Here is a 15,751-nt window from a genome sequence, read left to right as displayed (position 1 = left end):
TGCATTTTTATGGTGAAAATTATATTCTTCAAACTCGAAACTCACGTGCCGCCTATGTATGCCAATTAGGATCTAGACTAGTTGTAAAGCGGATTAATGTGATTCATTTTAAGAAGTTATTTGGCCACTTTAGTTGTGATACAAACCTTATCAAAACATATAGGCCTATGGGCTAGGCTACATGAGGTGTTGGACTAATAAGGAATGCGCTGTTTCTTGCCTTAACCAGCTGGGCATCATTCACATGTGATAATAAACTCAGCAAAAAAAGAAAGGTACTCTCACTGTCAACTGCGTTTATTTTCAGCAAACTTAAGCAAAAGTTCCACAGATATGTGACTAACAGAAATGGAATAATGTGCCCCTAAACAAAGGGGGAGGGGGGGGGGTCAAAATCAAAAGTAACAGTCAGTATCTGGTGTGGCCACCAGCTGCACTAAGTACTGCAGTGCATCTCCTCCTCATGGACTGCACCAGTTCTGCACCATTTGCCAGTTCTTGAGTACTTGCTGTGAGATGTTACCCCACTCTTCCACCAAGGCACCTGCAAGTTCCCAGACAATTCTGGGGGGAATGGCCCTAGCCCTCACCCTCCAATCCAACAGGTCCCAGACGTGCTCAATGGGATTGAGATCCGGGCTCTTCGCTGGCCATGGCAGAACACTGACATTCCTCTCTTGCAGGAAATCACGCACAGAACGAACAGTATGGCTGGTGGCATTGTCATGCTGGAGGTTCATGTAAGGATGAGCCTGCAGGAAGGGTACCACATGAGGGAGGAGGTCTTCCCTGTAACGCACAGCATTGAGATTGCCTGCAATGACAACAAGCTCAGTCCAATGATGCTGTGACACACCGCTCACAGACCATGACGGACCCTCCACCTCGAAACCGCTCCAGAGTACAGGCCTCGGTGTAATGCTCATTCCTTCGACTATGAACGTGAATCCGACCAGTGCCTTGCGGTTGGAGGCCGAGCAGTTGCCATACCAGGCAGTGATGTAACCAGTCAGGATGCTTTCGATGGTGCAGCTGTAGTACATTTTGAGGATCTGAGGACCCATGCCAAATTTTCAGTCTTCTGAGGTTTTATCGTGCCCTCCTCACGACTGTCTTGGTGTACTTGGACCATGTTAGTTTGTTGGTGATGTGGACACCAAGGAACTTGAAGCTCCCAACAAGCTCCACTGCAGCCCCGTTGATGTTAATGGGGGCGTGCTCAGTCCTCTTTTTCCTCTAGTCCGCAATCATCTCCTTTGTCTTGATCACGTTGAGGGAAATTGGAGTGGGTCTAGGGTTTCTGGGATAATGGTGTTGATGTGAGCCATGACCAGCCTTTCAAAGCACTTCATGGCTACAGACGTGAGTGCTACGGGTCAGTAGTCATTTAGGCAGGTTACCTTAGTGTTCCTGGGCACAGGGACTATGGTGGTCTGCTTAAAACATTGTTGGTATTACAGACAGGGAGAGGTTGAAAATGTCAGTGAAGACACTTGCCAGTTGGTCAGCGCATGCTCGCAGTACACATTCTGGTAATCTGTCTGGCCTTGTGAATGTTGACCTGTTAAAAGGTCTTACTCTCATCGGCTGCGGAGAGCGGGATCTTCCGGAACAGCTGCTGCTCTCATGCATATTTCAGTGTTGCTTGCCTCGAAGCGAGCATATAAGTAGTTTAGCTCGTCTGGTAGGATTGTGTCACTTGGCTGTGCTTGCCTTTGTAGTCTGTATTGGTTTGCAAGCCCTGCCACATCTGACAAGCGTCAGAACCGGTGTAGGACGATTCAATCTTAGTCCTGTATTGACGCATTGCCTGTTTGATGATTCGTCGGAGGGCATAGCAGGATTTCTTATAAGCTTCCGAGTCCTGCTCCTTGAAATCAGAAGCTCTAGCCTTTAGCTCAGTGGGATGCTGCCTGTAATCCATGGCTTCTGGTGGGGACGACATCATTGATGCACTTATTGATGAAGCCAATGACCGATGTGGTGTACTCCTTAATGCCATTGGAGAAATCCCGGAACATATTCCAGTCTGTGATAGCAAAACAGTCCTGTAGCTTTGCATCTGCTTCATCTGAACACTTTTTTATTGATCAAGTCACTGATGCTTCCTGATTTAATTTTAGCTTGTAAGCAGGAATCAGGAGGATAGAATTATAGTCAGATTTGCCAAATGGAGAGCTTTGTATGCATCTCTGTGTGTGGAGTAAAGGTGATCCGGGGTTTTTTCCCTCTGGTTGCACATACAACATGCTTAGAGATTTGGTAAGACGAATTTAAGTTTCCCTACATTAAAGTCCCCGGCCACTAGGAGTGCCGCCTCTGGGTGAGTGTTTTCCTGTTTGCCAGCATCAGTCTGTGGTGGTTTGTAGACAGCTACAAAACATACAGATGAAAACCCTCTAGATAGATAGTGTGGTCTACAGCTTATCATGAGATATTCTACCTTAGGCGAGCAAAACCTTGAGACTTCCTTAAATATGGTGCACCAGCTGTTATTTCCAAAAATACATTGTCTGCCGCCCCTTGTCTTACCAGACGCCGCTGTTTTATCCTGCCGATACAGAGTATAACCAGCAAGCTGTATGTTGATAATGTCGTCGCTCGGCCACGACTCTGTGAAGCATAAGATATTACAGTTTTGAATGTCCCGTTGGTAGTTTAAGCTTCCATGTAGGTCATTGATTTTATTTTCCAAAGATTGCATGTTTGCTAGCAGAATGGAAGGTAGTGGGGGTTTATTCGATCGTCTATGAATTCTCAGAAGGCAGCCCGCCCTCCGGACTCTTTTTCTGTGCCTTCTCTTCACACAAATGAGGGGGATCTGGACCTGTTCCCGGGAAAGCAGTATGTCATTCACGTCGGGCTTGTCAGACTCATTAAAGGAAAAAAAGGATTCTGCCTGTTCGTCGTGAGTAATCCCAGTTCTGATGTCCAGAAGTTATTTTCTGTCATAACAGCAACATTATGTACAAAATAAGTTTAAAAAATAAGTTACAAACAACAAAGAAACAAACAAAAAAACACAATTGGTTAGGAACACGTAAAACGTCAGCCTTCTATTCCAGCGCCATCTTATCTTTGAGTTAATAAAGCCGCATACAAACATGGTCTCTTTTTTGTTTTCTTAAGTAAGACAGCTCCAAAATGCAGGTGTTTCTGTGATGGTGGGGCAAGCCAGCAGAAAACACAGAGCGTTGCTTGTGTTCTCTCATGGGACAATACGTCACCTCAAAACATTCTCGCCCTTTGGGTTCTGCCATAGAGTTACATTAGAAGTGCCCATCCAAGAAGGCTCAAGGTCATTGGCCACAGATAAAATGACGTCAAATCACGTTATATGTACAGCAGCATGTCAACATCATACTTTCAAAATTTTAGCTAGCAGTCATCATCATGAATCAAGTCGACAATATATTGGCAAATCCTTTTTAATCCTTGTCATGTGAAGATAAATAATGCAAGCCTCCCCCTTTTTCCTCCAAACATAATGATGGTCATTATGGCCAAACAGTTATATTTTTGTTTCATCAGACCAGAGGATATTTCTCCAAAAAGTACGATCTTTGTCCTCATGTGCAGTTGCAAACCGCAGTCTGGCTTTTTTTATGGCGGTTTTGGAGCAGTGGCTTCTTCCTTGCTGAGTGGCATTTCAAGTTATGTTGATAAAGGACTCGTTTAACTGTGGATATAGATACATTTGTACCAGTTTCCTCCAGATTTGCACTTTTCGCATCAAGGTACGTTCATCTCTAGGAGACAGAACGCGTCTCCTTCGTGAGCGGTATGACGGCTGTGTGGCCCCATGGTGTTTGTACTTGGGTACTATTGTTTGTACAGATGAAAGTGGTACCTTCAGGCGTTTGGAAATTGTTCTCAAGGATGAACCAGACTTGTGGAAGTCTCCAATTTATTTTCTGAGGTCTTGGCTGATTTCTCTTGATTTTCCCATGATGTCAAGCAAAGAGGCACTGCGTTTGAAGGTAGGCCTTGAAATACATCCATAGGCACACCTCTACCTCACTCAAATCATGGAAATCAGCCTATAAGAAGCTTCTAAAGCCATGACATCATATTCTGGAATTTTCCAAGCTGTTTAAAGGCACAGTTAATTAGTGTATGTAAACTTCTGACCCACTGGAATTGGCATACAATGAATTGTAAGTGAAATAATCTGTCTGTAAACAATTGTTGGAAGAATTACTTGTGTCATGCACAAAGTAGATGTCCTAACCGAATTGCCAAAACTATAGTTTGTTAACAAGAAATTTGTGGAGTGGTTGAAAAACAAGTTTTAATGACTCCAACCTAAGTGCATGTAAACTTCTGACTTCTCCTGTGTGTTTTTGATAAAAGGCAGTAAATGAGGCTGAATTAACTGTTTCGCTGCTGATATCCAGGTGTAGCGGTGGTAATATGTTGGGACTGCTGTTGGGACAGCTTTATGTAGGCCCTAACAGTTTGTGGGCACCGTTTGTCACCGTTACCGTGCAATTAATGTATTGTTTAGTGTTGTGGCTTTTCTGGCATTTTTCCCCCCACCAAAATGTACATGCTAAAATGTACACTGCCTACAGCTAACCTACAACTAACCTATAGCTAACCTACAGCAAACATATAGCTAACTCTACCTGCTCTAGAGGGGGAGAAAGCAGTTAAAGATGCAGACCTTTCTTTCTTCATGAGTTCACTTAGGAGCCAATGTCCCCTTTTCCCTGTGGTGCTACCTTCAATTAATCTTCAAACAAAACGTCAGGTAGAGCGATTCTGGCAGAGAGAACACCCAGAATCCTCACCAGCAGTCTCTACCTCACTGAGCAGCCAGAGTGGGCCGGCATGGAGGGAGGGAGCGGAGCACCCCATTAGCTACCTAACTATGTCTGAGACAATCATATGATCATTCTGGCATGACATTCTCCTATTCCTAAGAAATACCAATACACTGGGAAAGAGGAGGTAGCCAGGGTTGGAGGCAGGTAGCCAGGGTTGAGTAGGTTACTTTCTAAATGTAATCTGTTACAGTTACTAGTTACCTGTCCAAAATATTTATCAGTAACATAACTTTTGTATTACACTAACTCAGTAATGTAATCTGATAATATTCAGTTACTTCTAGATTACTTTCCACTTAAGAGGCATTAGAAGAAGACAAAAATGTATGTTACCAATTGAACCACATCTATTGCAAGATAAATCAATGTTAAAGTTTACATAGCTGGCCATATATATGGATGTTAAATTTTACTTCATGGGTTGGTTATTTAGGCTTCTTCTAACCCATCCCTTTCTACTACATATAGTAGTAGAGGAGTATGATGAAATTATATCTTTACATTGAAAACCAAAGTCTATCAGAATGCCATTCATTCCAATAAATGTTATAACCCTTGATCTTCAAGAATAGGACTTGGAAATATGGAAGTATAGATTAGACAAATTGTTTTACCTGAGCATAACCTCAAAACAAATTACTTATAAGCCAGCCCTACTCTGTGGTTTATGATTTTGTTGTCATGGAGAACTGATTGGGCTCACTGATTCGAGTTGAAAAATAAATGCTGCGCTAATGGAATGGCTGAAAAGTGCTATTTACATGTGAAAAATGAATGCCATATGCTGCATTTGCTATAGGCCTATTGTTTAGCTTTTTGTTGGTGACACTTTGATATCTTGATAATATGCAGCTGTTTAAAGGGAAAATCCACAGATGAAACCATAACAAAACAGTCTCCCCGACTGAGGGATGGAAGGGATGGACTGAGGGATGGAATCCGCACTGTGCAGTTGTTGCAAGAGCTAATTTTTCACTGGCTGTACACTGGTTTCAAAAACAATGATTGATAGGCAGCTAAAACATCTTGAATTAAAAAATTATTGGGTTCAAATAGACATTTAGATTTGTAAACAGCAATTCACAACAGCCACAATCCGTAAGACGCTAATAGCTAAATGAGAGAGCAGCAGTGTGATTTACCTCAATGCGCTATGTAGATATCAATAATAATTGATATCCGTACCGCTGAAGACTACACCACTGCTGTTATCCAAGCGTATATTCAAGTTGGATAATCTTTGGATGCCGACAGCAGTCGTAACTTTGGAAGACATTGCTTGGACTGTAGACGACAAAAGCCTATTCCTGCTCTTTTCCCGTCATCCATCAAACGCATTTGATGTGTCATCATATTGGTCTCTGACTTCTGGTCAGACTCGCTCAGGTGGAACAAACTTAAACTTGCACATTTTTCAATGCTGATTTGAATGTCATTGAGAAAACAGGGAAGTGTCAAATATTATTTTTTTCCGCAAACCTCCTTTCTGAATTTAAAAGTATTCCGAGAAGTAGTAATCTAGTTTTTCAAAAGTATCTGTAATCTGATTACAATATTACAGTTACCGTTTTTTCGTAATCCTTACATGTAACAGATTACATCTGTTACTCTTCAACCCTGAAGGTAGCCTAGCGGTTAAAAGTGTTGGGCCAGTATCCGAAAAGTGGCTGGTTTTAATCATCGAGCTGATTTGGTGAAACATTTGTTGAAGTGAGATTGAGCAAGGCACTTAACCCTAATTGCTCCAGTAAGTCGCTTTGGATAAGAGCTTCTGCTTAATGATTTAAATGTCAAATGAAGATATCCAGTCCTGGCAACATTTTAGGTAGTACAGCAAACTACCTGGTATACATGTGTGCAGAGACACACACATTGCCGTTTGGTATCATGGCTAAAAGGCTACCCCTTAACTCCTCTTCCTCATATCTCTGTAGCTTCCTGCTTTCATGAAGCCAAAGAAATCAAGAACCACTTGCCCCAAGAAAATACTGTAAAACCCAACAAGAAAGACTGATAAACAGAGCGAGAGAGAGAGAAGGAGTGAGCACAATCTTTGTATCTCCTCGTTGGTAGGCACTAGGCAGCCAGAAGGCTGTGGTGATTAGAAACATTAGAGGTGCTGAAGGCCTCAGTCAACCAGCAAATTAAAATGTGTGAACCCGCCCAGAGAATAATTAGATGGGAGGAGGAGGAGAACATGGGCACCAAGCAGGGATCTCCTTTTTAGGTAGCTTCACTTTCTCTAGTAATGTTCTACGGAGTATAGACCCAGATACTAATTAGCAAGGCCACTCTCTCAGAGTGGACAGGGCTGGGGGACTTTTCTCCTCTATACTAATGTTAGGTTTATATAACGTTATTTTTTATCTTTATTTAACTAGGCAAGTCAGTTAAGAAAAAAATCTTATTTTCAATGACGGCCTAGGAACAGTGGGTTAACTGCCTGTTCAGGGGCAGAACAACAGATTTGTACCTTGTCAGCTCGGGGGTTTGAACTTGCAACCTTCCGGTCACTAGTCCAACACTCTAACCACTAGGCTACATGATGTTGTAGCAATAATATAGTGATTTTATAGAAATGTTATAGTGATGTTGTAGTAATGGTATAGTGATGTTATACTAATGTTATAACGTATACTAACGTTATAGTTATGTTAAGTGAATGTACCCACTAGCTGGGCCTCTCTCTCAGAATGGACTGGACTGGGGTGATCTACTCCTCTATAGTTAGGTTAGCACAACATTGTTATAATGTTGAAGTAAGGTTATTGTAATTTTAGATGATCTTACCAACTAGCAAGGCCTCTCTCTCAGAGTAAACCGGACTAGAAGGAATCTTCTCTGGGGGCAGACTCTCCTTCTCCTGACTGCAGGAAACCACTTCTAATGCTGTCGCCTCCTACAGGACAAGAGGAGAAAACACTGTTAGACTGGTTGATGAAAAGAAACACACACACACACACACACACACACACACACACACACACACACACACACCAACACACACACACACACACACACACACACACACACACACACACACACACACACACACACACACACACACACAGCCCTAGAAACATCATACAGGCAGTGGGAGACGAGAGGAGGAGAGACAATGAAGGCAAAGAAGAAAGAGAAAATACAGAGGGAGCCAAATGGAGGGAGTAAGGAGAGAGAGAGAGAGAGAAAGCTGGCAGTGTTAGCGATGCTAATGATGAAACTGTTGTTTACTGTGGGCTTCTGACAGACTGGAGGAGGAAGGGTCGGGAATGTGTAAAAAAAAAATAATAATAATTTAGGGGGTATCAGATTTAATATTGCAGAGAGATTGTGGCTTCCATCAATGTAATTATCCGCATAATTTCCAACCCCCAATTTGTTGTTGTTGTTGTTTTATTATTATTTTTTTATTTCACCTTTATTTAACCAGGTAGGCTAGTTGAGAACATGTTCTCATTTACAACTGCGACCTGGCCAAGATAAAGCATAGCAGTGTGAACAGACAACACAGAGTTACACATGGAGTAAACAATTAACAAGTCAATAATACAGTAGAAAAAAAGAGAGTCTATATACATTGTGTGCAAAAGGCATGAGGAGGTAGGCGAATAATTACAATTTTGCAGATTAACACTGGAGTGATAAATGATCAGATGGTCATGTACAGGTAGAGATACTGGTGTGCAAAAGAGCAGAAAAGTAAATAAATATAAACAGTATGGGGATGATGTAAGTAAAATTGGGTGGGCTATTTACCGAGAGTTGTAAATATATATATTATTTTAAATATGTTTTTATATTTCCCCTAACGCTACCACCCCTCCCCTAATTGAAGAAAACTAATGGACAACAATACCAGGTGTGTGTATGTGTGTGTGTGTGTGTGTGTGTGTGTGTGTGTGTGTGTGTGTGTGTGTGTGTGTGTGTGTGTGTGTGTGTAACCCAGTTGTGTCGGGTTGATTAATCCTGCAACAAATAAAGTCCTCCTGCACTGGATTGGTATGTAGTGATCTGTCATGTCACTGGAAGAGGAGAGAGAGAGAGAGGAACAGAGAAACAGGAGAGTGAGGGACAGAGAAACAGGGAGGGGAAGAGGGGAACAGAGAAACAGATGGAGGAAGAGAGAAACAGAGAGAGGAAGAGAGAAACAGAGAGGAAGAGAGAAACAGAGAGGAAGAGAAAAAGAGAGGAAGAGAGAAACAGAGAGAGGAAGAGAGAAACAGAGAGAGGAAGAGAGAAATAGAGAGGAAGAGAGAAACAGGAACAGAGAAACAGAGAGAAGAAGAGAGAAACAAAGAGGAAGAGAAAAACAGAGTGGGGAACAGAGAAACAGAGAGAGGAAGAGAGAAACAGAGAGAGGAAGAGAGAAACAGAGATAGGAAGAGAGAAACAGAGATAGGAAGAGAGAAACAAAGAGGAAGAGAGAAACAGAGTGGGGAACAGAGAAACAGAGAGAGGAAGAGAGAAACAGAGAGAGGAAGAGAGAAACAGAGATAGGAAGAGAGAAACAGAGAGAGGAAGAGAGAAACAAAGAGGAAGAGAAAAACAGAGTGGGGAACAGAGAAACAGAGAGAGGAAGAGAGAAACAGAGAGAGGAAGAGAGAAACAGAGATAGGAAGAGAGAAACAGAGAGAGGAAGAGAGAAACAAAGAGGAAGTGAAAAACAGAGTGGGGAACAGAGAAACAGAGAGAGGAAGAGAGAAACAAAGAGGAAGAGAGAAACAGAGGAAGAGAGAAAAAGAGAGGAAGAGAGAAACAGAGAGAGGAAGAGAGAAACAGAGAGAGGAAGAGAGAAACAGAGAGAGGAAGAGATAAATAGAGAGGAAGAGAGAAACAGGAACAGAGAAACAGAGAGAAAAAGAGAGAAAAAGAGAGGAAGAGAGAAACAGAGAGAGGAAGAGAGAAACAGAGAGAGGAAGAGAGAAACAGAGAGAGGAAGAGATAAATAGAGAGGAAGAGAGAAACAGGAACAGAGAAACAGAGAGAAAAAGAGAGAAACAAAGAGGAAGAGAAAAACAGAGTGGGGAACAGAGAAACAGAGAGAGTGAGGAACAGAGAAACAGAGAGAGTGAGGAACAGAGAAACAGAGAGGAAGAAACAAAGAGATTCACAGAGAAAGTAGAAAACTAGAGAGACAGGGAGAAAAAAAGAGAGATAAGGAGAGAGTATGGAAACAGAGGGAGAGGGAGAGGGGGAGAGAGGGTTGGAGAGGATCACATCTCTTTTTCACTTACACTGACTTGATCAGCACTCTCCTCGCTCCCTCTGTCATCTCGCGGTGATGTCTCCAGCTAGAGTCAATCATAAAAATGAGAAAAGCCGTCACTGACAATCATGTCACACACCCATGCAAACAGACAGACACACTCACACAAACGTACAGACACACTTTCTCCTCAGGCAAGACCACTATATAACACCGTGAAGGAGAGGTCAACATCACATATACAAGCCCTGAATAGTTTGAGTGAGTATGTTGTAAGGTGCAATCAGATATAGAATCAGATAAGATCAAGCAGAGACATATAGTACATATTAATCTGTGTTCTTTCCATGACTAAGAACCAAACATAATTGGATGTCAAAATGTCCTCTGTTCATAACTGGTATTCACACAGTGAGTGGTGTGTATCTCCATTTTCTATTAAAATGGTTGACATCCTGATTCAGTGGTCCTAGATGAAGCCTGATTCAGTGGTCTTAGATCAAATCAAAGTTGATTTGTCACGTGCGCCGATTACAACAGGTGTAGACCTTACAGTGAAATGCTTACTTACAGGCTCTAACCAACAGTGCAAAAAAGGTATTAGACAAAGCCTGATTCAATGGTCCTCGATCATGCCTGTTTCAGTGGTCCTAGATAAAGCCTGATTCTATGGTTCTAGATAGAGCCTGATTCAGTGGTCCTAGATGAAGCCTGTTTCAGTGGTCCTAGATGAAGCCTGTTTCACTGGTCCTAGATGAAGCCTGTTTCACTGGTCTAGATGAAGCCTGATTCAGTGGTCCTAGATAGAGCCTGTTTCACTGGTCCTAGCTGAAGCCTGTATCAGTGGTCCTAGATGAAGGGACACTGAGAGAATAAAATGTGTTCTTCTGGTGATGAGATTGCCTGTTAATAGAATGACCTGCTCTAGAACAGTGGTTCCCAACCATGGGTCCTAGAAGACTCATGAGACCATAGGCTTCCTGGTAAAATGCACTTGAGGGGGTACTTCAGGGGTACTCCGGGCAGATCAAAATTCAGTTGTTGGTACAGTAACCAAAAAATATTTAATACATTATGCTTGGTGACAGATTGGACAGTGAATGGGGCTCTGGGGTTAACTGATGATGGCATGCAGAAATCTGCCGAACATGGCAAGTTGGCAGCACACACAATCATTCCACAATGGCCACAAATCTAGCAACGCTTTCCTCAAATTGATTTCTCTATCTTCTGTTGATGAGTCTCCAGGGATCCATCTCTGTGAGTACACATGCTTTAATTGCCATATTACCCGTGGATCACTGGAAGGGGTTCATCTCTGCGTGTATACATGCTTTAATTACAATATTACCATGGATCACTGGAAGGGGATCATCTCTGCGTGTATACATTGTCATGACGTTGCCCTCTTTGGGTACAGCGAGTACCATCCCCCTCTCTCTGTCTCCTACAATTAGGCTGCTGTGGTCAGAGAGGTCGTAAATTCCTGGAGGAGATGATCTCCTCATGGCCACAGTATAGAGACAGAGTGAATTTTCATAGAGAACAAAGGAATTTCTTCCACCTCACAGAACTTGAGGTCCGAACAACAATTTATGTTCCGGAGAAGGTATAAAAGATCCAGCTACGAACTGGTCCGTTTGGTGCAATTTTGTGGGGCTCATGGGAGACGGTACGGCCACATTACCATAACGCTGTATATATAATAGCCTCAGATATGAGGTTTACATCTAATTGTTGTATAAGATGAATGTGTGAGGATGATACTGTTTGTAATATTGTGTAATGTCATTTTGGACTTTTTAATGAAGGAAACTACAATTCCCTTTTAACTAAATCAGAGGACCGCCCATGAGCCCAGTTAGGGTTGGGCATCCTGGGACAGGCCCTTTTCTGCAATTCCAAATAAAACTCCACCTTGAGAATTCCTCAACAGACCATGTTTCTCTCAATCACGAGAGGACAAAGGTTGCAGACCAGCTTACATCGATAACAAGAGGGCCAAGGTTTGAGACGATTGCTGAATCTTTTAACCATCCCACGTGGTTAAACTCTTAGACTATCGATACCGACAGAATAAGAACAAGTCTTTGACATTAATTACTAGTCTGCAGCTAGGAATTTGGTATCATTGAACGCGAAGAATGACAACCGCCGAAACATCTATCCATAACGACATGAATGAATGTCACTCTGAACTATCCATTCTAACCACGACAGAGAGAGAGGACGGAAACTCTTCAACAGAAACAAACTTTTCAGCAGAGATCCCGACGACACACTGAGCGTAAATATATATATTGATTGCAATTGTTCCCGAATGAGTGAGCGTTCATGTGCAAAGGATTGGCATTTCAATTGTTATAATTATCAACTGTGTGTGGTCTTCTCCGTCGACCCCCACTTCCCTTTTGTACAACAAGCCGCCATGCCGGTTTAGCCCACTAGGGAAACTCTGTTATCATTTCCTTGTAACTATCAACTGTTTGTTTATGCATTTCTGTGAATTACTTAGTTAGTAAATAAATGATTTAAGACAATTGATGTATGGATGACTCATAGTGAAGACTGGGTTCGTGCAGATAACCAACAATTTACGACGTTTGGAATGAGACTAACGTGAGGTAAAGTAAATAATTAATTAATTTAGAAGACTAATTGATCAGATATGAAAATATTTGAAAAGGTTTATTAGGAAAATTATAACTTTGTAATCTGAACATTTTCCTTGGTGTCCCGACTTCGTAGTTAATTACAGTTACATGATTAATCAGTTTAATCGCGTAATAATAATTACAGAGAATCTTTGATAAAAACTATGTCTTCAATTTAATAATAGTAAAGACACGACAACATGCTTTAATTACCATATTACCCATGCATCACTGGAAGGGGTTCATTTCTATGTGTATACATCTTTTAATTACCATATTAACCATGAATCACTGGAAGGGGTTCATCTCTACATGTATACATGTTTTAATTACCATAATACCATGAATCACTGGAATGGGTTCCTCTCTACATGTATACATGTTTAATTACCATATTTACAATTGATCACTGGAAGGGGTTCATCTCTACATGTATACATGTTTTAATTACCATATTTACCATGAATCACTGGAAAGGGTTAATCTCTATGTGTATACAAGTTTTAATTACCATATTTACCATGAATAACTGGAAAGGGTTCATCTCTACGTGTATACGTGTTTTAATTACCATATTCACCATGAATCACTGGAAGGGGTCACATTTCAGTGCCTAGCGGCATTCTAATATACAGCGTCATTATTAAACCAGATATTGACAACCATGTGACTCTCTTTGATATGAAATAACATGTATTACCCAGCCAGCAGGTCTAAAATTACAAATTAACAAAGTCAATGAAACAACTAGCCAAGCGGCTACGGGAGGCAGAGGAGAGAAAATGTGTCTCGATTGGAAAAGAAGAAATCCAATATGGACCACGCACCATTAGACTCTCTCATATCAGTATTAACTTTATCCAATTAAGTAGCTGATTGAACAGGAATGTCATGCTCTTGTCAACCCTCCCTCTGGAATCGTACTCAGCCAACGTTAAAGCAGACACAACTGTCAGTAAGAGTGTCCATGATTGAGTCTTTGAATTAAGAGATTGAGATAAAAATTAAAGTTTTTATTTGTTATTATTGAACATCCAAAACATACAATATACTTGCGGTGAAGCTGCTCAACAACTACATCATACCAGTCATCCAACAGACTCTCATTCAGAGTGACACACAGAAGCAACCAGGGTCAATGCCCTGCTCAAGGTCATGTTGATAGATCTCCCACTAGGCCAAAAAACATGAACCTGAACCCTCCAAGATCCCCCCCACAGTTCCCCAATAGCTGTCCCTCAACCATTTGAGACCCCTCCCACAGTCCCCCTCCAAGTAGAAAAATAAAATATAAAATACAATTAATTCCATTCCCCACCCCCAAGAACCCCCCAATGCACCAACAACCAAGAGAATGAACAAAAGAGAAAAATAAAAAGACAGAAGAAAACAGAAAACAACAATGCAAAAAAAGTATAAATAAACAAAAACAAAATAAAATAAAAACAAAGGACATCAAGGACAACTAAAATCCTTACAGCAAAGCCAACTGTATACAGTGCCTTGCGAAAGTATTCGGCCCCCTTGAACTTTGCGACCTTTTGCCACATTTCAGGCTTCAAACATAAAGATATAAAACTGTATTTTTTTGTGAAGAATCAACAACAAGTGGGACACAATCATGAAGTGGAACGACATTTATTGGATGTTTCAAACTTTTTTAACAAATCAAAAACTGAAAAATTGGGCGTGCAAAATTATTCAGCCCCTTTACTTTCAGTGCAGCAAACTCTCTCCAGAAGTTCAGTGAGGATCTCTGAATGATCCAATGTTGACCTAAATGACTAATGATGATAAATACAATCCACCTTTGTGTAATCAAGTCTCCGTATAAATGCACCTGCACTGTGATAGTCTCAGAGGTCCGTTAAAAGCGCAGAGAGCATCATGAAGAACAAGGAACACACCAGGCAGGTCCGAGATACTGTTGTGAAGAAGTTTAAAGCCGGATTTGGATACAAAAAGATTTCCCAAGCTTTAAACATCCCAAGGAGCACTGTGCAAGCGATAATATTGAAATGGAAGGAGTATCAGACCACTGCAAATCTACCAAGACCTGGCCGTCCCTCTAAACTTTCAGCTCATACAAGGAGAAGACTGATCAGAGATGCAGCCAAGAGGCCCATGATCACTCTGTATGAACTGCAGAGATCTACAGCTGAGGTGGGAGACTCTGTCCATAGGACAACAATCAGTTGTATATTGCACAAATCTGGCCTTTATGGAAGAGTGGCAAGAAGAAAGCCATTTCTTAAAGATATCCATAAAAAGTGTTGTTTAAAGTTTGCCACAAGCCACCTGGGAGACACACCAAACATGTGGAAGAAGGTGCTCTGGTCAGATGAAACCAAAATTGAACTTTTTGGCAACAATGCAAAATGTTATGTTTGGCGTAAAAGCAACACAGCTGAACACACCATCCCCACTGTCAAACATGGTGGTGGCAGCATCATGGTTTGGGCCTGCTTTTCTTCAGCAGGGACAGGGAAGATGGTTAAAATTGATGGGAAGATGGATGGAGCCAAATACAGGACCATTCTGGAAGAAAACCTGATGGAGTCTGCAAAAGACCTGAGACTGGGACGGAGATTTGTCTTCCAACAAGACAATGATCCAAAACATAAAGCAAAATCTACAATGGAATGGTTCAAAAATAAACATATCCAGGTGTTAGAATGGCCAAGTCAAAGTCCAGACCTGAATCCAATCGAGAATCTGTGGAAAGAACTGAAAACTGCTGTTCACAAATGCTCTCCATCCAACCTCACTGAGCTCGAGCTGTTTTGCAAGGAGGAATGGGAAAACATTTCAGTCTCTCGATGTGCAAAACTGATAGAGACATACCCCAAGCGACTTACAGCTGTAATCGCAGCAAAAGGTGGCGCTACAAAGTATTAACTTAAGGGGGCTGAATAATTTTGTGCCTTGCGAAAGTATTCGGCCCCCTTGAACTTTGCGACCTTTTGCCACATTTCAGGCTTCAAACATAAAGATATAAAACTGTATTTTTTTGTCTAGAATCAACAACAAGTGGGACACAATCATGAGGTGGAACGACA

At 41.6% G+C, this 15,751-nt stretch overlaps 1 protein-coding gene across 2 annotated transcripts in view; it reads right to left on the bottom strand.

Moving 5' to 3' along the window:
* The window catches only part of LOC110487749 (ecto-NOX disulfide-thiol exchanger 2-like), a 354,612-nt gene that overhangs the window by 19,568 nt on the left and 319,293 nt on the right, over positions 1-15,751 (bottom strand). For both annotated transcript variants that reach the window (XM_036943160.1, XM_036943159.1), the window contains 2 exons: positions 10,067-10,123; positions 7,620-7,728 (listed from right to left, as the gene is read on the bottom strand). In XM_036943160.1, coding sequence (XP_036799055.1) covers positions 7,620-7,728; positions 10,067-10,123 — 166 coding nt within the window. The remainder of the gene's footprint in view (positions 1-7,619; positions 7,729-10,066; positions 10,124-15,751) is intronic.

Source organism: Oncorhynchus mykiss, chromosome 14, assembly GCF_013265735.2.
Source record: "Oncorhynchus mykiss isolate Arlee chromosome 14, USDA_OmykA_1.1, whole genome shotgun sequence".
Taxonomy (NCBI): Eukaryota; Metazoa; Chordata; class Actinopteri; order Salmoniformes; family Salmonidae; genus Oncorhynchus; species Oncorhynchus mykiss.
The sequence above is the reverse complement of the archived record's forward strand: the minus strand, read 5'-3'. Positions and strand labels throughout refer to the sequence as shown.